The 23,576-nt window shown below is 38.3% G+C and overlaps 1 protein-coding gene across 1 annotated transcript; it reads right to left on the reverse strand.

Moving 5' to 3' along the window:
* Positions 1 to 11,998: 11,998 nt before the first annotated feature.
* Positions 11,999 to 16,574, reverse strand: LOC102232868 (zinc finger protein ZIC 4). The gene is made up of 2 exons (XM_005799507.2): positions 15,378 to 16,574; positions 11,999 to 13,451 (listed from the first exon to the last, which is right to left on the reverse strand). The coding sequence occupies exons 1-2, from the start codon at positions 16,336 to 16,338 to the stop codon at positions 12,826 to 12,828; spliced, it is 1,587 nt and encodes a 528-aa protein (XP_005799564.1). The 5' UTR covers positions 16,339 to 16,574; the 3' UTR covers positions 11,999 to 12,825.
* Positions 16,575 to 23,576: the final 7,002 nt, after the last annotated feature.

Below are 23,576 nucleotides of genomic sequence, written 5' to 3' on the forward strand. Positions count from 1 at the left end.
TAGATTGTAGATGTGGAAAAGATATTTCTAAACTGCAAACATCAATGCACATCAAACTTTACACAAATGTCAGGTTCTCTTCTCCTTCCCATTTTGAGGAGTGCCTCAGTGTTAGAAGAAAGACAAGTGCTATGAGAAAAAGGCCTCTGTGTCACACTCCAGCGGAAAAAAAATCTTAATGACCAAATTAGACTCTCTGATGAACTGAAAAAGGTCAAGAATGAGTTAAAACATGCTTCAGTTAAATGCTTTAATTGCCAACAGAACCAATATGTCTGGCACCACTTTCTTAAAAATAATATCTTAATGTATTTTTTTTTTTCCTCATCTTAAAAAATTAACCCAAACTTGTGATCTTATTTTTGCATAATATTATTGTATGAAAATATTTTAAAGATTAACTTAATGATGGGCATTTTACAGATCTACAGTAGATCTAACAAAAACATTGGGCATGGGTTGTATTTTATTTGATCTTTTATTAAATAAACAAATTATCGAACATTTCCATATTGCCTTTATTTTTTATAGACTTTAGAAAAGTGGTTCCATTGGGTTAGTTTCAGCAGGATGTTATAACAAACAACTGAAAACTTCTCACAAAGAACCCAAGTTCATTTCAACTAATGAAAATATCAAAAAACAATAATAATTAAAATTGAGCAAATAAGGAAAATTACATTTCAGGTCATAAATGTTGAAACGAAAGTGAAAAGAGCAATTCATCGCATCACTAAATGTCTTCATTTTTAATAAATGAGTACTGGCTGACTTGAAATAGAGACTTAACGCAACTGCATTTAATTACCTCTTTCATCTACCCAATTAAAAGCAAATTTTTAATCCATGTAGTTTATTTCTTGTTTTGATTGCTCATCATGCCACTGCCTTTTAATCAGGATGAAAACATTAGTGTTGCATATTAATTTATTTGATTTGCATCGTCCTCTCTCTGCGTAGCATACAACGCCTCAACTGACGACTTAAAGAAGGAGACGTTCCAGCGAAGTTATCAGCAAACATTTTCAATCCGCAGTCACTCAGGTGTGTGTGAAAGGGTGCGAGGTGGATGTTAAAATGGTCCTGAGGATCAATACAGTGTTGTTGACAGTGAGAGTCCCCTTCAATGGAAATATCAGTAAGGTGGCATCACAAGTTGTCATGTGTGATGTCGCAGAAATGGATCCGGACGAGCCGGGCCTTTAGATGCTAGAATAAACATTCGGCACTGACAACTCAGAACCCGACACATAAAACGACTCGGCTGTGTGAGGTAATCTGAGCCTTACCCAAATGAGATGGTAATGCCTCCTCTCGGGGAATTCGGCAACACACAGCAGCACCTAAACAGAGGCTCAGACGCGACTAATAATAGAGCCTCCGTTCTGCTTAACTTCTATATTATTCACTTCAAAACTGAGATCAACTATGTGGGTCAGTGGGATTTCTGTGGGAAATAAAACACACTGAAAGAAGCAGCCAAAGAGAAAATGTGCTCCTCTGACATCAGATCTGAGGAACGTGGCGGCTAATAAGAAAATTATTTGGGCAGCTCAGAAGTTTAATTAACAGCTGGTTTTAACTGATTGAAAGGGAGTACATGTCCAAGCGCATGCATGGGAGCCTAATTATTTTTCAACTCCTTGATTGTCTAAATAGGCTTTATAAATAAGAAGAAAAAAAAACACACACGCACACACAAGTGACTTGGAATGTTCAAAGGAAGTTATTTTAGAAATGGAAATGATCAAGGAGATTTTCAAAACTTCTGTGATCTGTGGGCTTGAATACACTGGGACTTGAGTCCTCCACACTGCTACATATTGCATACAGACGCATACATTCACACAAGCCAGTACTTCACCACCAACTCTGGCTTTTTTAAAAGGAAAATTGGACGTTTATTCTTCCATTTTGTTGCAAAGCCTAGAGCTAAACTAAGAATAAAAAACAGAAACATTTCTGAGATGATCAGAGAAGCAACATAAGGCAAGAGATGATAAAAAGTAAGCTAAAGGTCAGGAGGTATGAAATTAGATGAAAACTAAGAACAGGCATCAGACGAGATATGAAAGATGAAAGGACTTTATGATGCACAGTGTTGTTCTGATCATGACTTTACAGATTCATCTCAACATGTAAGTTAGAATATAATCAAAAAGTTGACTTGGTAAATAAATTCTAAACATGAAACTGTGTTATTTTGGTTCAAAGTGAAATATTTCAGTAATGAAGTTCTGTTTATGTATATGATTATGGCTTCAATTTCTTAGGAAATTTTAGCATTACACAAAACCAAGAAAAAAAAACACATTTTTAATGCTGAAATGTTTTTCTGCTAAATACTTATGGACTGAACAGTTTAGGGCTAGCCCAACATTGTTAGCTCTGGTCTCACTCAGCTCCAGTTTTCTGACCTTCAAACCATCACTGACTTCAAAAACCCAACACTGAACCTCAGCAACGTGCGATGCTCCACTCTTCCTCCAGACTCTGAGCAGCAGATCAGTCCCTGTCCCCTGCAAGGTGAGACACCTCTCCAACTCTGGTTCAGTGATGACTTAACAAAACTAACGCCACCCCAGGATCTGGATACATCTGTGGATGATCACTCTTAAAGCACTAACCACACACCACAGTCAATGTCTTGTGGAAGGCCACTAAATGACTGTTGTTTGTGCACCATTTTCTACCACACTTTTTTTCCTTCCACCCAACTTTCCACATATAAAGTCTTCCCAGTGATTCTGTAGGTTATATCTTAATCATTTTTTATAAAAAGTTATTTTTAAAACAGTCATATATAATATTAACATTTTCAGAGTAACTCCAGATTTGTTTATTACTAAATCGTTTGTTCATAATGTATATATTTTCACTTTTAGAAGTGAACTACTAACAGGATTGAGGCAGTATCATGATCATCCATAAATTTGGTCATCTCAAAGCAGCTAATAAGGCAATAATAAAGGCTTTACAACATGCAATATTGAAATTAAGCATGCCATTCATGTGTATTAACAATAAATTACATGTAGGCAAAAGTCAGCTGTTCATATCTTGTCCATATATGTGCAAATCCAAGAGACCACACTTAATCCTGCAGTGGCTGATGTTTCATTTTAATCTGTTGAAAAGTTTTTTTGTAATCTAAAAACAAACAAGCATAGTTTTATACTTACTGTATAATTATGTGGCTATAAATGGTAAATGGTATGCATCTTTAATACTGAATTTATAATGTTTTTTCACCAAATGGTGATTACATCATTAAATACGGCAGCTGTTTGCAATTCAGTCATTTTGTTGTGTTTTCAAACAGAAATGTTGATAAATGGACAGAAAAGCAACTCTTATCCGGTCCAAACGCAGCTTCATTAGCAGGATTTGGTTTCTGTAATTAGACCTATGAAAGCGGGTTTAGGATTTTGTCCTCATTCCACTCAATTCCCATGCAAATATGATTTATTTGTTGTTAAATGCGTTTTTTGAGACACACCCAGTTGCAAAAGCAGGCTGCATAATTTCTGGAATTACATAACCAAGGAAAGTAATTTACATAGACTGTGTTACTCCAGCATAGCAGTGGACAAAGGTCAATTTTCTGAGGAATATTCAACTTTAACAGTTGGGTTTATTAAAAATGCAACACTCTTCTTGGTTGCATAAAACAAGGATTTTTCTTTTATCCTCCACCTTTTTCTGAGATATCCTAAAAAGGAAACCTTCCCTGCAGACTGATATAGATACTAACTCCTCTGTGGAAAGAATCAGAGTTCACAGGTTTTAAATCAGCACAGAAACAGAACTAATTGGCGAAAAGATTACTGGAGCAGTTCTACTGTTAAAGAACACATCTAAATATATTTTTCAAATAGGCTCTTATTGCTTTCTTTCAGAAGGGGCTTTTCTTCTTGCCACTCTTCTTTAAAGCCCATGTTTGTGCAGAGCTTCTGTATGCACTACATTTGTGGGTTTGTAGTTGTGTCATACTGTCTCCATCATCAGAAAATGACAGAGCGGTGATCGGTGAGATCTTCAAAGTTTTAGATATTGTGTTACATCTTAACTGTACTTTAAGTTTGTCTACATCTTTAACCCAGCCGTGTCTGTTGTTTTCCTTAATCTCCATTATGCCAGTTGACCTCTTCTGTAATAAAAAGCTGCATTGGTTTAGGTAGGTGACCTGTGAAGGCAATTAGTTGCACTGCTTTTAGAGAGGGATAAATACAAACGCATGCCACACTTTTCAGATTTTTTATACCAAAACTATGAATCACTTTACAATTAAATGTTGCTTTTTCCTATCTATCACATAAAATCCCTGTAAAACAGATTAAAGGGTTGATTTTATGTGACAAAATGTGAATTAGTTCAAAAGGTAAATAGTGAAGCCTAAACAGGAACTCCCAGATGTGCCGCTGCCGCTTGCAGTTGAGGGTCAGCGCCACACCAAATCACATTTGTCCCTTTCATTGCCGTCACAGCCTTAATTCAACATATCATCACAGTAGAAACCTTTGGCTAGCCGTAATTGAAAAGGCCCAAGGGGAATTCCTGTGTTGGGGAAGGGCCACCCTCTTTTCCCAACGTCCCACATCCATCATTGTAGAGTTACTAGGCCCTGGGGTGATGTTGGAGCATTTAGGGCTAACAGCAAGATTGCCTCACATTCTCGCTGAAAAGGCCTCTAAACTGTGGCCTCATGGGATCCCACTTTAACAAACCCTAAAACTACACACAGCCTCATGTCCACTACATATTAATTTAATGGCCTCGAATCAGCAGGCGCAAGCTTGAGCGTGTCAACGCACCCATGTTCCTGAAATGGATGGACTTCAGTAGGAATGGGATCAGAAACAGGAACCTTCCGTCTGATGTCGCTTTCACAGGCTTGATAGCGCAGCTGCCTCGCAATGCATACTGCAACAGACAAAAATTAAGCTCTCACGATTGGTCCCCGCTTTGAAACACGCTGGATCGTGATCAGTGTGATCTGCTGTTTTTCAAGTTTAACCTCAAACAGCAGAATTTTCAGGAACCATGTAAAAGAATGAAAATGATTTTTTTCATTTAATAAAGGGTGATGGTTGTGAGAGACAACAGGCGATTAAAACGTCTCCTCACATGTTTTTTGTTTTTGGTTTTATTAAAAATCTGAGGCGCCGGGTTCTTTAGGAGACACGATCAAAGCCTTTGTAACAGCTTCTAACAAACACTTCAAATGCGTTCTGTAAAATGTGAATCATTATGCAGGGGCTCTAAAATGTAACTGATCATTTCTCAAAGATCATATACTAGAGTTGTCCAGGAAAAAAAAACACAGATGCAGATAAAGGCAACAGTTTCTGCTCAAATATGCATATTTAAGCATATTCATATGGCTCTTCGCATACATGAAAGCCGCCAGCTGCCCTTGCCTATGAGTGGGGGGCATTGAGGCTCAGACTGGTTGATCTCTGATGACAAGGGGTCTGGTGGAAGGATTAGAAGCAGGAGGACCAACGTTTTGGTTCATTCCCTTAAAAGCATGGAATACATCTCACAGGCTTGGAGGTCGGAAAAGTTCAAAGATCTTCAAAGATTTGCCCACCCAGCTCAACTTCTACCTTTCCCGGAGTTTTGAAAAAAAGACTTCTATAAGATATGATTTCTATGTATTATTTATTTAGCTTGCACATTACACATAGTCACATTAAATGCTGAAATATAAGTACAACATAACACAACTTTTCCTGTCTGTTTGTTGTGGTCTGTTTGATCATGGTAAACATTTTGAATCATATAGCAACCTCCTGATCTAACCAGCTAAAAAGGCGCCATGAAGGTATTTAAAAACTGTCTCATCTCAAACGGTTGAAATCTATGTTATGTAAGGCATGGATAATAAATGACAAAAGAAAAGAAAGATTTCTTTTTAAGAACCAGCCACGGGGTAAATTGCAAAGCATCAAAAGACAAGCATGCATTAGGCATGAGGATAGGCAGGGCTTTTCTTTCCGTCTTGCTGTATGTTGGCTATTCAGCAATACCTCAGTCAGTTGCACCAATTTTTTGAAATATTCTGTAACAATAGTCAGAGAGCTGAGCATTTTTTTTGGGAGGCTTGGGCTTAAGTTGACATAGCAGCAACCATTGAGAAGAGTAAAAAGGAGCCTAGTTTAATAAGCCCTGGTGTAGGCTGGTCTACACGGGGGGTTGGCACCACAGAAATCAGAAAACCGCTGTGCAGATGAACACCAGAGAAATTTAAAGGACTGCTTAAATCACAAGAGCATCGAAGTGGGACTTAAATTCTCCAAACATGGACATAGGACTGTAATGATGGCATTGTCTAGCATAAGAGCCTCGCGACTAATGTGTGTTTTATAAGCTTATTAGTACTCGCAAATAAACAACGATTTCAACATGAAACATATCACCTTATCTCAGATAGAAAAATACTGTATGAGCTGCTCTTTTGTGTGTAGTTGTGTTGTACATTTGTTTGTCTTACGGTTTGGAATCGGAGTTTATGAAATGTTATAATTGGCCTCATGCCACACTGATGTCTAAATGCCAAAGCCCTGAACAGCCGCATCCATGTGGCATTGAAATTCTCCACAGAGAGCGAAGAAACGAACGCAGCGCCTGTAAATATCGTTCACACCCCTGTTAAAATGTCAAGCTTTTACAACGTAAAAATTAAAGCCAATCCTTGCACTTTACTGGGACACAAATCCTGCATAATTCAACCGACAAAAAACATATCTGAGAAAATATTAAAGTAGATTATATTAATATATGATATAAAGTAATATAGATAAATAAAGGTACAATAACCTGGTTGCAGAGGTATGCACACCCTTTTCTCGAAGCCACTTTCTGATTAACTTCGGCCTTTTTAAATTCACGGCTGGCATAAATTATAGTGAATCTGGTTTATCTAAAATGAAGCTTAGCGCGAGCATGGGCGGTTCTAGGCAGAGGCTAACAGGGGCCAGTGCCCTGCAGAACTGGTCCTGGCCTCTGTACTGAAGAGATAATAATTTCTTATTATAGGCACTGAGAAATAAAGCATAAATAATTGGTTGCCAGGACCAATTTAATTCTTTAGCTTCACAGTTCTACTTTAACAAGGCATTAAAAATTCAGGTGTTGTACATTTAGCTTCAATGAGACATGCTAACAGTTTTCATCTTGTAGATCAGTGTTCTCTAACCTGCAGTGCCAGAACTTGTATTATATGGATTCTTTGGCTAATTTAACATATTAACTTTGAAATATTGGCATGTTTCTTTTTTGTTCCATCCATTTGTTCTGAACATAAAAGAAAAAGAACTGCAACTCTTTCACCCTCCAATAAATTTGATGTGTGTTTAATCCATTTTCAGTCACCTCACAGCCCACCTCCCCATCTTGACTTCAATGGGGTCAAGATCAGGGTTTTGACTTTGACTTAATTTTCAGAATCTGAATCAACTTATTGGCCAAGATTATGAGTACAAGCAAAGAATATATGATACTTTCACATGCTCTCAGCAAACAGACAGTAAGCATTAATATAAAGTAGTCACCCAGTAATTTTCTGGTGGAATAACTGGTTTGTTTTGGGTCATTGTCATGTTGAAAGGCAAAGTTCTGCTTCTGCTTTAATGTTTTACTCATAGACTCATGTTTTTCTCTGATACACAGAAAAATTCAGTGGTTTCAGATAGTGAGCTGGCCAAGGTCTGCTGCAGGTTCTGCATTGACATTTTAGACGTTTTGGAGACTTCTTTTAGCATCTTGCAGTTCAATCTGCCCTTTGATGGACAGCCAGACCTGGGAATATGGACACCTGTTTCAAATTACCTCCATGACTTATACTTGATGTCTTGTATCTTTGAGACCTCGTTAAATTCCTTACCAGACTCATAAGTTGCTACAGTCTTCAAAGGTTTGAAAGGGTCAACTCTCCTATAAAATGCCGATGATAGGGCCAAAGTTATTCTTTCTCTTCTTATTGGAACCTATATTAAAGATTAGGGTGACGGTGAAGAGGTCTTTTAACCTCAGAGATCTGAAGATTGTCAACACAGATAAATGATCAAAACACTAGTAGAAAAGGTTTATAGTTGTTACAGTAAATCATTTTTTTCAATTGGTTATTAAGAAAGGTAACTAATTGCTGGCTAACAATTTGTTTTCTAAAATATCAGTAAAACTAAATGTTCTTTCATTATTTTATATTGTTGTAGTAGCTTGTTGAAGGTGCCTGTCTCGTTTTGAAACAGAAATATCTTTGTTTTCTATTAAAATAATTTTTAAATCTAACTTTGCCACGATTATGGTCAACTTGGACCTAACTGTATATTAACAAATGAGAATCATAAAAACTGAACTTTTCCCCAAAGTTGATAAAAAGACAAAACTGAAGGATCTGTGAAACATTTACAAAGTATTGCTTGTGTTTTATTTATGATAATATTCTACTCTGTATGTGGACAATAAGGAACAGAACGAGATCTTTCCTGATTTTTATCCAGATCTGACTAATACTCAGCAAAACATTTTATGAAAGTGAGTTGTGGTCTGAATTTGTGGACTTTTGGCTCCTTTTTGGTACTTTTTTGGGTTGAAACACTAAAGTGGCCATATCGTCCTCTATTGTGATGTTTTTTCTTTTGTACCAAAGTGTTTTTTCTAGGAGGGTGAGATTTAGAGCTTTTTCAAATATTGGTCTTTTTTTTTTTTCAAAATTCTGTATGTTCGATTTAAAGCTGAAGATCAGGATCACAACAAATCTCAGGATGAATCCAAATCAACAAAATAATTGCTTAACCAGAAACAAAACAAACTGAGGAATGACTACCTAAGAGGTCAGATCCTAATTTTAACCTTTGGGGTGTCCTGGAGGGATGCGAACAATTAATGTCCACTCAATCTGAAAGATTTGGAGAAAGGACTGAGCAAATGTTACTAAATTAAGATGTATTTTACTAACAGACTGCTTCAGGGTATTTGTAAAAATAGAGGTTGAAAAAAAAAACATTTACCATGAATTTTACTTCTTAATCAGGGTGTGAACACTTTGCAGATCCACATTACATGAGTCCGCACGAATGCTTGTCGGGGCCAGAATGAAGAACTGTGTATCAACAGTACCTACTGTGGAGCCACACTGGCAGAGATTAGAGGGCCATCATGAAGGAGCCACAGAGGGTGAAGATAGCCAGGAGCTGCACGGATAAAGGTTGACGAGAAGAAAGAAAAAGAGAATCTGGTATAAAAAAGGAGGGTGAGGGGATATTGATAAAAAGAAAGCAAGTAGAGAAGCAAAATCACCTCTGACTTGACCTGAGGAGGTTCAGGAAAAAGCCAGAGATCCAATTAAAACCCCACTCGGTCAGTCAGTGTCGGTGCTGACACAGCCGTTCCAGCCGCTGCCAGGTGCCGGACAGCCACTGGAAAGGTATGGCAGATGCACGGTGTAAATTACGTAAGATGTCATATTTGGTTATGATGATGCATAAAAGCAAAAAACCTGGTGTGACAAAGCAGCCCACCCTCTGGTCCACAGCTGGGTTCCTCATCATGTTCAACCCAAAAGCAACGTGGGAGGAGTGGGAGGCTTACCCTGTCACAATTCAGTGAATGCCAAAGTGAAAAAAAAAAGATTTATTTATATCAACCTGATGTATACCCCATCCAAAATGGCGCCTGCTCTTGTTGCTAGGCAGAGCACAAAAATAAAGATGGCGGCAGGCAAGTGGCAAACTGGGGAGTGCAGGGTCTAATCAGTGATGATTACTGGGGGGAAGGGTGTGGTGGGGTTCAGTGTTTATGGAATATTACCAAAGCTTGGTCTGAATGTACAGCACAGCGGTTAAGTACTGCGCTAGACATTTACGCTTGGCACTGCGGCGGCGGCGGCGGCGTCCTCGTACCCCACTAGAACATATTGTTCTAACAAATACATCTTTTGACTTAAATATTTCTGTGAACACTTGGATTATTTGTAGAATTACAGAAGGAAAGGGAAGGGCATAGCAGATGAGAGGTAAGATTTAAAAATCTCAACATCGCTTTAAAACTCCTCGCTTTATCTTAACACCTAAAGCATTTGATGCAACTCTCACTGTGGTTGCGTTCTTTAGAAAGTTTATCGCACAAATTCTAGTAATCTGTCCATTAAAGCAAATGGATCAAAGCTGGAAAAGTTTGGCCCACTTTGCTTAAAGACAGAAAGACCTCTCCATTTAAATATTTCAAACCAAGCACTTGAGATGATCCTTTAAGACTTAGAAAATATTCAGCTACATTAATATTAATATTTCATCACATTAAGTAGCTCTCAAACAGCAATGCTAAGTCACTGCTAATTACGAAAAAGTAAAATAAAGCAGTGCAAACTGCTTGGTGTCATACAGAAATTGAAACTGTTGAGGGATGTTGAGGGATTTGCAAAATGCACGTTCAAAAATATCTGAATCTCCCAAATGATGCATCCTCATGGGTAACATACACACAACACAGAATACATAAACAAGTTAATCACAGATTGCATCTGAAGACATCTGCAAATACTGTACACATTTACAGTAAACATACATTTTTCAGCTTTTTACTAAGACATGAAACAGATAATCCAGTATTTATTTTTTCATTCTTTATATTGTGGCAAAAATTATGCATTTCTTGAAATGCTTTTGTTCTGACCTTGAAATAGTATACAGAATGAAATCACTAGAGGGTCAAAAATGCAGCCTTGTACCAGTATGAACACTCGTTTTCATGATCATCCAAATATCTAATGAAAATCTTGATGAACAGAAAAAACTTTGATGTTAGTTAGCTGAAAGATCACTGAGACCATCATGTCCTGCCAATATGATCCTCCAGCAAACGTCAAATGACTCAACATGACCTAGTTTATGTCTACAAGTTTGAATTTAAGTTGTGTACTACCAAAAATTTGGATAGCATGCATGGAAAATGGTCAGAAATCATTTTTAGAGTGAAAGATTTATTTTTATGTCTTTTCATTCATCATCAAGACGTCCCATACAGTACTTTCAGCTTGCCTCTTGGCTTTCAACTGCACTCCTTTTGACATCTTTAGACAAAGATGTGTTTTATAACACATGAATCAGGGAGTGTGAACCGGGAACAATAACTCGTTGAAGATAAGTTCAGCCTTTGCACCAAGACTAGATTGCAAAAGTGAACTCAAAGTCTGAAGACAAAAAAAAAGACAGGCGTCGAAAAGAGAGATCTGTTCGGCTCATTCCTGCGAAATAATGAGCTGTTTGTTGACATTTGCATTCCAGAAGGTACAAAAACTAAGGAACGTGAACAAATGTGTCAGTGAAACTGTACTGGAGGCAATTATTTCACCATTAAGCAGAAAAAAAAATCTAACAAAGCAAAACCAACATCTTTGTTCGAAAGCTGTTTCTTTAACCAAGACTTTTCCAACATGAGTTATATTTGCGTTCAATGAATGTTGAGATGGGTTGAAAAATTAGAAAACACAACATGAAACCAGTAGTTTTGATTAATTATATAACAGATATATGAACATTAAGGCAAGCTGTTACCAGGACGCTCTCATAGTACAAGATAATGTAATTGTGTATATTAAATTAAATCCAATTCAGTTTATTTGTATAGCATCAATTTACGTCAAATGTCATGTCAGGGAACTGAACAAGGCAAACAGACATAATAAAATAAAGGAGTACAAACTGCTTGGTTTATATATATATATATATATATATATATATATATATATATACATATATATATATATATATATATATATATATATATATATATATATAAAGGGCAGCCCTCACAGATGCATTTATCAGTCTCATTTAACTCTGATAAATTTTTCTTCCATATGTATATTAAGAACTGTAGGAGGGCTTCACACTGAATTCCAAATCTTCACACAGGACATGGATAATTTGTACCCAAAGAAAAGTTTGCATCTTTGTTGAAAATTATTTGATGAGGGTATATCACACATATCTGATCAAAGAGAATATAGACACTTTAATAAAATATAAGATACATAATCAATTATACAGTATGCCTATGTACAGCAGGAATGTATTCTAATGAAACGTTTTTTTCCCCATTAACACGAACACTGTGGTTTTACTCACTTTGCACAGAAATGTGAAATAAACACATATTACAGAGCACGAATGTTTCATGGGGGGAAAAGGAGCGAGAATGTTGAAGATAATCAAGGGTAAGGGAAAGGAAAAAATAATGAGCCTGCCGGTATATTAATTAAAGTCAAATCATGCTGCAGGCCCACCAAGCAGGCCTGTTAGATCTCAAAATTTAACCTAAGTAAAGATCATCCAGATAATGATTCAACCTGCGATATACATAAAGTCATGAATAATATTTCTATTCATCCCGACATACATTAAACCTAGTTTACATTCAACAAAGACCCCTACTGTGAGGGCTACATTCAGATTTATATTTTTTACTTTCCTGTAAGAGATTTTAGGTTCAGAATGCGTAATGCGCTGATAATTATATATATAAAAAACTTACATTAAAAAAACAATCATTTTCTTTTCGTTTTTAAGACGGACCGACATTTTTATTTAAGTTATGCAACGCTTATGCGCTCCTAAAGCACACTGTGGAGATGTAAGGGAGAGCGGAGAACAATAAGAACGACAACAACTGGGCCATATTTCGCAATGCAAATTTCAAAAGGACTTTTCAGAAACTATTTCATACAGTTTTCACAAAAGTACACAGAGTAAAAGAGAAACAGCTGTTTGGGTTTTAGGCTAAAACATTGAAACAGAGGCACAGTTTGAGTCCAGGCCCTCAGAGGGAGGGGATGTTGTTGCACTGCTTTGGTGGGAATGTGTCCACGCCACTGTGGCATGTGTACCATCCGTTCACGATGCTCTTCTGAAAGGGAGAAGCCGAAGAGAAAGTCCGTGAGGTCTGGGCAAAAGCGTGACCAGTCTGGCCGCAGGGGTACTGGGAAGACTGGGACCTGTAGCTGCCCCTCTGCAGCAATAAAGGGTCCAAGAGGGGCTGCGACCTGTGCGCGGAGTAGTCCAAACTGCTGTCAAACGCGTGATGGAAGCGTGACCTCGGGATCGACTCGTCCCGGCTCTCAGGGGACAGGGGGACATCCTGAGTGGAGGTGGGGGCTTGAGGGGGGCTGATCTGGCCAACGTCCGACGCTCGGGCCGCCCTGCCCTCCGCAGCATGACCCCCGTCACCGGGAGGCGCGTCGCCGCCTTTGGCGACGTGCTCCTTGGTGCAGTGAAGCTTCATGTGCTTCCGCAGAGAGCTCGGGTGGGTGTAGCACTTGTCACAGCCCCTGACCTTGCACATGTAGGGTTTATCACTGGAGTGGACGTGGGAGTGCTTCTTTCTGTCGCTGCTGTTCGCGAATCTCCGGTTGCAGCCCTCAAACTCGCATTTAAACGGTTTTTCACCTAAACGTGCAGAGACAGAAACGGGGACGAGTTATGAAAGCGCATGCAGGCCTGAACATTCAACCGTCATATGGCACACATCCTCAAAATGCTGCACAGAGATGGAGAATTGACGGAAGGGCGGATCTTCCGTCAATAACGGGTCCCACCATCCATACGGATCCCTGAATGTGACACGTATAAGGCTCACATTAAGGCTCTGGGTTGAAATACAGTTAAATATATATATATGTGTGTGTGTGTGTGTGTGTGTGTGTGTGTGTGTGTGTGTGTGTGTGTGTGTGTGTGTGTGTGTGTGTGTGTGTGTGTGTGTGTGTGTGTGTGTGCGTGTGTGTGTGTGTGTTGTATGGTATATAGAAACTTGTAATACATGTTGAGCATTGGTTAACAGTTTTCCTTGCTTTCCTATTGAAACATGTAATACATTTTTGCCTCGTTGCCATTCTGTTTGAACAAATTAATCACTTCAGTGTTAACTGCACAACATCTCTCTGCAAACATCATGGCAGGGCAGTTTTTGCATTTCGAAAGTACACGTGCTTCATTTTCTGAATGAATTGGACTTTGTTGTGTTATAATCAGATTGGATTTAATGTACCTGAACTGAAATTATGACTGGATTGTATGGAGTCTGATTTGACTGAATATGGCCACAGAATTGGATATAATTTGGCCCCTCCTGCATGTTGAAGTTTCTTGAGAAGACATTTGTTGTAAACTGTTGGTATATGAATAAATAACTGGATTCTTTATGTGTTTTATGATACTTTTTGTTATTACATAAAGAGCCTGATTAATATGCACACTGTACGCATGTGCAGCTGTGTGATAGCTTAACCAGTGTCGCATGGGGCTCTGTTGTGCCTCTTTCTTCTGCTGTTCTTAATAATAAAACAATAAACAGCAGAAATAAAAGACAGCACCCAAGGAATATGTATTTAGTCCAGTCCTTTTCTTTTCATTTTTTTTGTGAGAAAGCAATTCACTTTATTTATATAATTAAAAATTAAATGCCTTTATTTTAATGTGATTAGGCTGACATGTGTGGAAGAAGGGATAAAATATAACTGCACGCTGATTTATTTCATATGGTTGGGTGTTTGGTAAAAAGAAATGCCAGGTTGTGAAGTTTAAAAAGCATTTTACGAGATATTTCACGGTTCGTGGTAACATATGAAATGCCCTTCAAAGGAAAAGTGAGGGGGAGAAAAAAACGGCAACGGGATACATTTTTAAACATAGCCTATTTTTATTTATAGCTAAAGTCAACCATTTCCTCAACTTTTTAAATTGTTTTTATTATTTCCCACTACATCATGGCTACATCACAGAGCGCTGTGCTCTGTGAACACAGGAAGATAAAATCCCTGGGAGGCACAAGCAGCGTAACGGCTACGTCACAGCTCTCCGGTGTCCCGGCATTTATTTAATAATTTCTCTGAATGAAGTGAGGGAGGCACCCAAAGCGCCAGGCCTGCTGCCTGCTGACTGCACTCGTTTGCAGCTGTCTTACTACTTCTCATCTGTGGCTCCTGCGTGGGGACTACACGTGTCTTTTTTTTTCTTCTTCTTCTTCTTTTTCTCTCTCTCTTTTCTCCTGAGACATGCGAGTGAAAACTGACGTGGACGGCGAAAAAAATACAAATAAAACCCCACCGAAAATTAGAACGTTAAATCGCAAAATACGTGGCACGGGTCTAAATGAAACATAATAATAATAATAATAATAATAATAATAATAATAATAATAATAATAATAATAATAATAATAATAGAAAAAAGTTTACTGAGACAGATAAACGTTAAAAATACATTTTTAATCAGTTATAAATATTTAACCATTTAAAACGCATTATTAATTATTATTATTATTATTATTATTATTATTATTATTATTATTATTATTATTATTATTATTATACTGACCTGTGTGAGTCCTCTTGTGGATCTTTAGATTCTCTGATCTAGCAAAAACTTTCTCACAGCCGTGAAATGGACAGGGAAAGGGCTTCTCCCCAGTGTGGACCCTGACGTGATTCACCAGCTTGTATTTGGCTTTGAAAGGCTTCCTGTCCCTCGCACAGTTCTCCCAGTGACAAATATATTCAGAGTGCTCGGGTCCTCCGACGTGCTCCACTGTCACATGGGTGACAAGTTCATACATGGTCCCGAAGGCTCTGGAGCAGGGCAGCTTTCCCGCTCCAGCCTCTTTGCCGTCACTCCACTTGCACACCAGCTCATGCTTCACCGTCTGCTTGGAGCACCTGAGGAAGGCATCGGCTCCCCCACGCTGGATCGCCATGTTCAGGGGCTTGTAGAGACCCAGGAACTGGGTGACAATCTGCTGGCTGTTTCCCTTGGGGCTGATGGTCTGGCCGTAGGAGTGAGTCCGGGTGAGGAGGTCGCCAGGTAGACCCAGCATCATCTGACTGCCGAGGTCGCGGGACGCGTCCGTGGAGGCGTGGGCCTGCTCCTGGTAGCTGGCAAAAAAAGCGTGGCTCCTGTTGTCCCTGCAGCCAGAAAAGTCCCGGTACCTTCCCATCCCGCCATGTTGGTTGGGTCTTGGTGCCAGTTGATCAGTGACGGGTGGCATGCCGGCTCCAGAGAGATTTGCTCCAATGATAATGCCCCTAGGGCTGTGCTCTAACCGGTGACTGGGATATCCAGAGTCTGAAAAACTGGGAATCGAGTGGTCAACATATGCACTGGACCTCGTCTCGGGGTAGTCTCGCAAATTGTGCGAGGGGCAGAGTTTTAAGGAACTGCCAGTGGGGTGTCCCATGTGCTCCCCTGCCAAAGGTGGCAGCACCACGCTGGGTTCAGTATTGCTCTCCCCGGGGTTGACGCAAGAGAGAGGGCAGCCACTAAACCTCGAAAGGCTTGTCATGTTTTGTTGTGAGTTTTGCCTGTGAGTTTGCAGAAATCAACCAGTGCAAGCAGTCAGGATGCACCTAGAAACTCTGCTCCCATGTTGCTGTTTTTTTTTCTCTCCCCTTGCTGTATATCATCTGCATGTGAAATTCTTGGCCGTGAACATCGCGCAAGCTGCAACCAGACTCAGTTTCGTTAGAGTTGGTGTGAGTCCCATGCCGGTTCACTTTGCCCTCTTGATTTGTGGCAATAACCGTGGTAGTAAAAAATGCTTCGAAACAGGCCATGGTGCAATATAAAAGCACAGCAGGCAAACCTGCTTTTAAAAAGGGAGCTTTGGGATTGGTTGGAATGTGCGGTGATTGACAGGCGCAGGGTTTGTTTTAAAAGGGACACGCAGGAGTTCACCGCACGACTCCGTTTTTCAAATATCGCCGAGAAAATGCTTTGAAAAGTGCCGCGGTGCTACTCCCTAATATCGCTGCCTCTTTAACTTCAGGCGCACTCTCATTACAGCCCTTCTCTAAAATCTCCACATATAGCAGGAGAGAGAGGAGGAGGGCGGGAGGAGGGGGGGAATGCACAGGTTAATGTTTATTAGAAATCATCTGGTAGAAGTCAAGTGATTAGGTCCAGACATGAGCAAAACACAACACAATCAAAGTCTGCAGAGGCTTTTTCTTTGCCAAAACAACTACTCCTGCCTGGCAAGAACAATAGGTTTTGGTCTCTGCGTGTCCAGGCCAATTATTCTCAAGACGTAAAAATGAAACACTTGATAGCAGTGAAAGTTACAGAGAAATACGTTTTACTTAAGGTCAAATGCATTTTAAATGAGACTGCGTAAGCAAAGCGTTCAAAAAAAAAAGTATTTATTAAATATTTAAGTCACTGCGATTTTAGAGATTTAAAATATAACTTTATTAATTAAACCATACATACATGTGGTGTTGTTTTTTTAAATGCAAGTTTGAACTGCTTGGAAAAAGTTAACTGCAATGAAGCAACAAGTAGTAGAGCCGATTTTGTTTTGATTCTCTTTTTATTAGTAGGACAAATGATTTTTTTTTTCTTACAGAAGTGTCATTTGGGAGAACAACAGAATAGTCCGTACTACTTTATACCTTAGAGCCCAATGTAAACAATCTCTGTAAATAAAGCCTCTCTCATTAAGGCACGTAAATAAATTAATAATTTTCAAAAAGTGCACTATGCGTCCTGAAGGCTGGCATACGTGGTTTTTTTCCTCCATTTTAAAAGAAAGTGGTTATGTAAAATGTAAATTGTCAAACGTGACAAACTCAGCGAGCTTGCATGAAAACTTTCTTAAATATACTTTGAGGTGCTGTGAGGACACCGAGTTCTCCAGTGTTGCTGTTGCTACAGTGGAGTACATTTTTCCTGTGCGTCAACTCGCTTTTTTTTCTTCTTCTTTTTTTTTTCTTGACGTTGCTAAGGCTCCTCAACACTTCGGACAGCTAAGGCACATTCTTTCATCTTTTACTTTTATTTAAATCCACACAACGAGGCTTGGGCTCCGGGCTGTAGCTTATGTAGGTTTAAGGTGAAAGCCCCCCTTTATTTCCAAAGACTGTTGCTGGCATATTTTCTAACTTTCCCCCCAACTAAATACACAGGAAAATAAAACAAAAAAAAATCTGCCTTCAATTTTTCTGGGGTCTAAAGACAGCAATAAATCAAAGGGACCCACTTGACAGTAAATGCTGTAAAATGGTAAACAGGCCCAGAACTGGCCTAAATCTGCCCCAGTTGTCATTGGCGGTCATGTTTGTCAACCTTTCACCTGATGCATTTCTGAAAATAATTGAGATCAGAAGGTCAACAAACTGTAGGTTCCAATCTGCCACTCAGCCTGCACAAAGGTCTGGCAAACCAGATGATTTATGGTCTTTTCTTTTCAGGGAAAGAAAAAAATGTAGGATGTGCAAAGAGATGTTATGATTACATGAGGCTGTTTGGCTTCATCTTTGCAGTCCTAGCAGCTGATGTGTGTTCCTGGGCCTGTCTGAAAACTGATGTTTTTCTAAAGGGTCAAAACTCTAAAAAAAAAAAAAAAAAAAAAAACAACCTTCTAATAATAAATATCCAGTTTAAAAATCTATGTCTGTAAAGGTCAAAATTACTTCATATTTTTTCTTAATGAACAAAATAGGGTAAAAATTGATAATGAACTGAAACCATAAACATATGTTAAACTTTTAACATGTTTCTGAAAAAACTATTGGAGAAATGTCATGGTTTCAAAGCTATGATAAAGAGTTCAATTTCAAGCAGTTAATATTTTCAAAAGATTATTTTTTTAAAAAATGCATTGTCAAATTTTTACAAAGTTATTTATTATGCTTCTACTTTGAATACCTTATTCTTAAAACATGACAAATAAATAAAAAGGTGGCTTTTCAAATAAAGAGGTTAGATTTAGTATCATCTGGGTTTAAATATCAAAAGATTAACCGAAAGTATTGACACATTTCCGCAAGCACAAAATATATATTTTTTAAATATTTTGGAAATAAATTTACAAATTATCTTGAACATAATTTGACTAAATTTTAGTCATTTATTTTCTTGAAGGCAATTTTAATTACAGTCATATAAATATCACTTTACTAATTTTGCTTCCCTAAATGAGTCTAATATTCATGTTGATTAGTTAACAAGACAAATTACATTTTACTGACCTTTGGACACAAATTTTCTCTATGATTTATGTGAGTGGACAATTCTACATGTGTAACGTCCCGGTCCCGCCTGATTCTGTTACTGTGCCTCAAATTGAGCATAAAGTAGGAGCAAAACAGAATACGGTTCCAACACAAGGTGAAGAAACCTAAACCTATTAATTGAAAGCACATTGAGAAAGTCTTTTCACAATTCATTAAGTTCAATATCCTTAACCTTAGTAGGTGATAAGACTTTATTATACATTATAAAAGTGTTTACGAAGCCATAAAACACATAAACAGTTATCATGCAGGTTTGTACAAAATAAACTAGAATAGATGATGCGCTTTGCGATTAATATCATTAGCTCTGAAAAAAAGTCAATTATAACATGCTTTTAGTATTATTGCAAAGATTATTATTATTTTTCAGAAACTGATTCCAATGTCTGTTAATGTTTTGCGGAAATAAATGTGTGTATGTATGAGTGCAACCATTCGTGTTGAGCGGAGATATTGTAATTGATGTGGGGAAGGCAGTGCACCTTGTTGCCATCACATTATGAAATTTAGATGAATTAACAGGTTTGGGATGAGTCCATTTGGGGGACAGCTGCTCCAGTAAATCACAGCAAGAAGTCAATTAGCTCTCTCCATCAGCCATATGAAGGCAAATTCCAAGAGCAGTCACTCAGAGCCCAAGTGACTGCCTAATCTGACAATATATGGAGAACTTGTTTGGTTTTTACTTTACTGTATACAATATTTCAAGTATTTTAGAGGATACAAAAAGAGGAAAATTGCAGCATTTCGCTACAGGAAAACAGAAAACACACCGCAAGAAAATGGGTTTGACGCAGATGTGATAAAGTCAAATATCGAATTGCAAAAATTAAAATTCTTAGCGTTAAACTGTAATAAAAAAACTTCCCAGATAAATTTACCTGCTTAGTTTAAAAGTGCAAAGTAAATAGTAGGAGGCTATGCGTGTAAATATATATATACCGCAAAGTAAAATTAGATATTTTCTGAAAAAATAAACATAACCACCCATGAAAATACAGTTTTAAAATTCCTCAAAAGTTTAAAGAAATATAAAAAATACATTTAAAATGTAACCTGTGAGTGAAACCGAATGAAAGAGCAAAACCAGAGCCTTCAAGCTTCCATCTGTGGTGTGGAGATTTTTTGAGAAAGCAAAACTAATACAAAACTCAGTAACTCATGTTAATATTGATATACAAAATAGAACGTGTGCAGTTTTAAGTGATATTAAATAACAGCGGAACTATCTGCAGCATTTATCCCAATGACTACCCGTAGCAAAGCAGTGAATCAGACTATTTTTATTTCTTTCACTGCACCTCAAAGACACAGAAATCATTTCTAACATTTAAAAACTAAAAGCACACATTCTACAGTAAAACGCAAACATAAGTAATTCTTAGATAAGCTTTAGTTTATCCAAAAACAGACGTACAGGCTACATTTAATGTTGGTCCAGTCATTATTGAGTTAACTTCAAGTCCACAAACTTGTCTACTGCACAAGTGGCCTGAGCCAGCCAAGCGTAGTATGGGATACAGGCCAGACAACATGGACAAAAAAGGAAAGAAAAATCCCTCAACTTTTCTGCCAGAAAAGAAAATGCTGCTATATAGGCCACTTTATTTTATGGGGAAAAAAAAAAACATGCATCCAGCTTTTTTAATTAAAAATAACCTTTTTATGTCCCAGCCTATATTGCATCTACAACAAGCATATAAATGTGAGCTGTTTACCATATAGGGTGATGGCTATGTTCTCTTTTCCAACAGCATGGGCCTACAGTCAGGGAGGGCATGCACGCCATAAAATATTCTCATATTTTAAGGCAACGCGCATGCTCTGTTGAGGGAAGATTATGTTATAACCAATGAGCTTTCCAAACGCCCAGTGAGGTAATCCCAGCAGAGATGACTAAATAAAACAAAATTATATATACCGCAGTCCTGCTGAAAATGCATCACGTTGCATCACGCCTGCATGTGCTAAAATTAGTCATTCATGATTTTTAATTCGGGTGTGTTTGACTGATCGTTTGCATGCAAATTGAGTTATTTTACGTAATTACATTGAATACGAGAAAACATTGAGTTAAGATTTTTTTTCTTTAAATAGCATTTATTTATCAAATTTACCCACGTTGAAATTTTATAGACACGCTTAAAAGTGTCAGGGAGAGAGTTTTGATTAAGCAGAGCTGCTGTTTTTGCGCTTCTTCTGAAGTAACGTTTTATGATTCAGTTGGGAGAAAAAAATGCGCAAAGCATCCCTGCTTCTCTCGGGTGAAATTGAAAACACACCACGCAGGAACAAGACAAATAAAAATAAATTCACTACTTGTGTTGTTTGTTTTCACTATAATTTAAATGTGCTTGAAGCCCATTTCCACTTGTAAGGGTTCATTGATTAATAAATAAAAGTCAGAACTTTAACACTAAAGCAACAGTTGCTTCACATTTGGTCTTGTTGATGACAGCTCCCCCTCTTCTTTCCACAGCAAGAGCTCCGACAAAAAGGCAACATTTGTGACTCATCTTAACCCGTGTCACTTAATCATTCCATAGCAGTATAATATGGCTGTAAACACACGGCGCGTTTATTTAAAAGCGGCGTGTGGAGCCTTCACGTTTCAACAAGGCAGTAAAATATGGAGGGAATACAGGAAAACTTAACAGGCTGCTTGTCACTTCCTAAAGTTCACCGAAGGTCGCAATAAATCTGCGTGTGTGCAGATGCGAATGTGTGCATATGCTGGGATCCTTTTTAAAAACTCTGCATAAGTGTGTGTGTGTGTGTGTGTGTATGTGTGTGTGTGGGGCGTGGTGGGGGTGCGCGTGTGTGTGTGCGTGAACGCGCAAAGTGTGCGGTGTCAGAGAGAGGGAAGGGGTGCGTGTGTGTGTGTGTGTGTGTGAGAGAGAGAGAGAGAGAGAGAGCAGGGAGGGAGTAAACTGTGAGACGGAGCGAGGAGGGAGACACACACACACACACACACACACACACAGGAAAAACGATGAAGTGAATTTCATTCGTGGATTTGCTTCATGAGAAGTTGTTGAGTTTGTGTTAAAAAGCGCAAGTGTTGAACTGATATGCAAGATGGCAATAAGAAAAAGAAAACAAGGAGGTACGCGGCTCTTTGCAACAACTGAATGAGAAACCGGCCTCAACATGGAGCACTAAAACCCCTCTGAAAATGTAGAATTAAAACTGCTCTAGAATGCACCAGATAGGCCTCTTGCAAAGTATAGATAAGCATGAAGCAAACTCACCTTCTTTTTTTTACCCCCAAGCTATTACTCTCTCTCTCTCGGTGAAATGTTCTCAGAGGAAATGCGGTGGGACGAGGGCGACAGTAGAATGAAGAACTGACTTGATTTTTTTTTTCTTTCTTTCTTTTTTCTGTTTTTTTGGGGGAGTCCAGAGCCCTGTAAAGTAAAGAATGTGAGAGCTCCTTCCTGGGACAGATTGAGGAGGAGAGATGGAGGAGATGGAGGAGGAGGGGGGTGGAGGGCGGTAGAGAGAAAAGGATGTGAAAAAGGCTCGGAGTTTCTAAAAAGCGCCGCTTGAAGCTCACTCAGCGCGTCTCTGAACTTGATCAGATTTTGTGTCCTGCAGCGAGTCAGTCAGCGGCAACCCTGTGAAACTTGCTCAGTGGCACGACATCTTTTACAGGTTTGAGCTAAGCCAAATAAATAAATAAATAAATTAATTAATTAATTAATTAAATTTTAATTAAATGACAAATACATTTAGATTGCAATTACTAAAATATCTGATAAAGTATTTATCTATTTATTTAGGCATGTATTTCCGTATGTATTCATTTATTTATTCATTTATTTATCTATGTTTCGCCGGATATATTTTTCCTTATAAAGAAATAAAAATCTGGAAATGCGCCAATTCATGAAATAAAAGATAGATAGATAGATAGATAGATAGATAGATAGATAGATAGATAGATAGATAGATAGATAGATAGATAGATAGATAGATAGATAGATAGATAGATAGATAGATAGATAGATAGATAGATAGATAGATAGATAGATAGATAGATAGATAGATAGATAGATAGATAGATAGATAGATAGATAGATAGATAGATAGATAGATAGATAGATAGATAGATAGAAAGCAAATTACTATCCTTTACACCGACAGTATTAGTGGGTAAAAGTTAGGAAAAGTTCCGTAATTACATTTTTTCTTTAATTCTGGGGAAGTTTATGAGTTTCTATGCCTCTTTCCATCGCATGTCTGCATTACACTGAGTGAGGCGCCTCACATTAACACATGTGGGATCGCCGGAGTGTTCCGTTATACCTGCAAAAATAATGCCCGAAATAACCAATCACACGCAACCAGTGAGACGACCTGCCATCTTCAATCCCAAACAGTGCCAATCACATGAAATCCAGCCAATTAACGCCACTCTCGGTGATCACGTGTCTGAAGGGTAGCTGAGCGCCGATTGGCCACCGTAGCACTGCCTCCTGAGTTCATTTATGTTCTGGGAGTGAGT

Source organism: Xiphophorus maculatus, chromosome 23 (assembly GCF_002775205.1).
Source record: "Xiphophorus maculatus strain JP 163 A chromosome 23, X_maculatus-5.0-male, whole genome shotgun sequence".
NCBI lineage: Eukaryota > Metazoa > Chordata > Actinopteri > Cyprinodontiformes > Poeciliidae > Xiphophorus > Xiphophorus maculatus.

Bases quoted from the DNA above. Each gene is read 5' to 3' on its own strand.
- LOC102232868 (XM_005799507.2), bottom strand. From the start codon at position 16,338: ATGACAAGCCTTTCGAGGTTTAGTGGCTGCCCTCTCTCTTGCGTCAAC. The intron at 13,452-15,377 runs GTCAGTATAATA...CTGCACGTTTAG, and splicing joins CCACAAGAGGACTCACACAG to GTGAAAAACCGTTTAAATGC.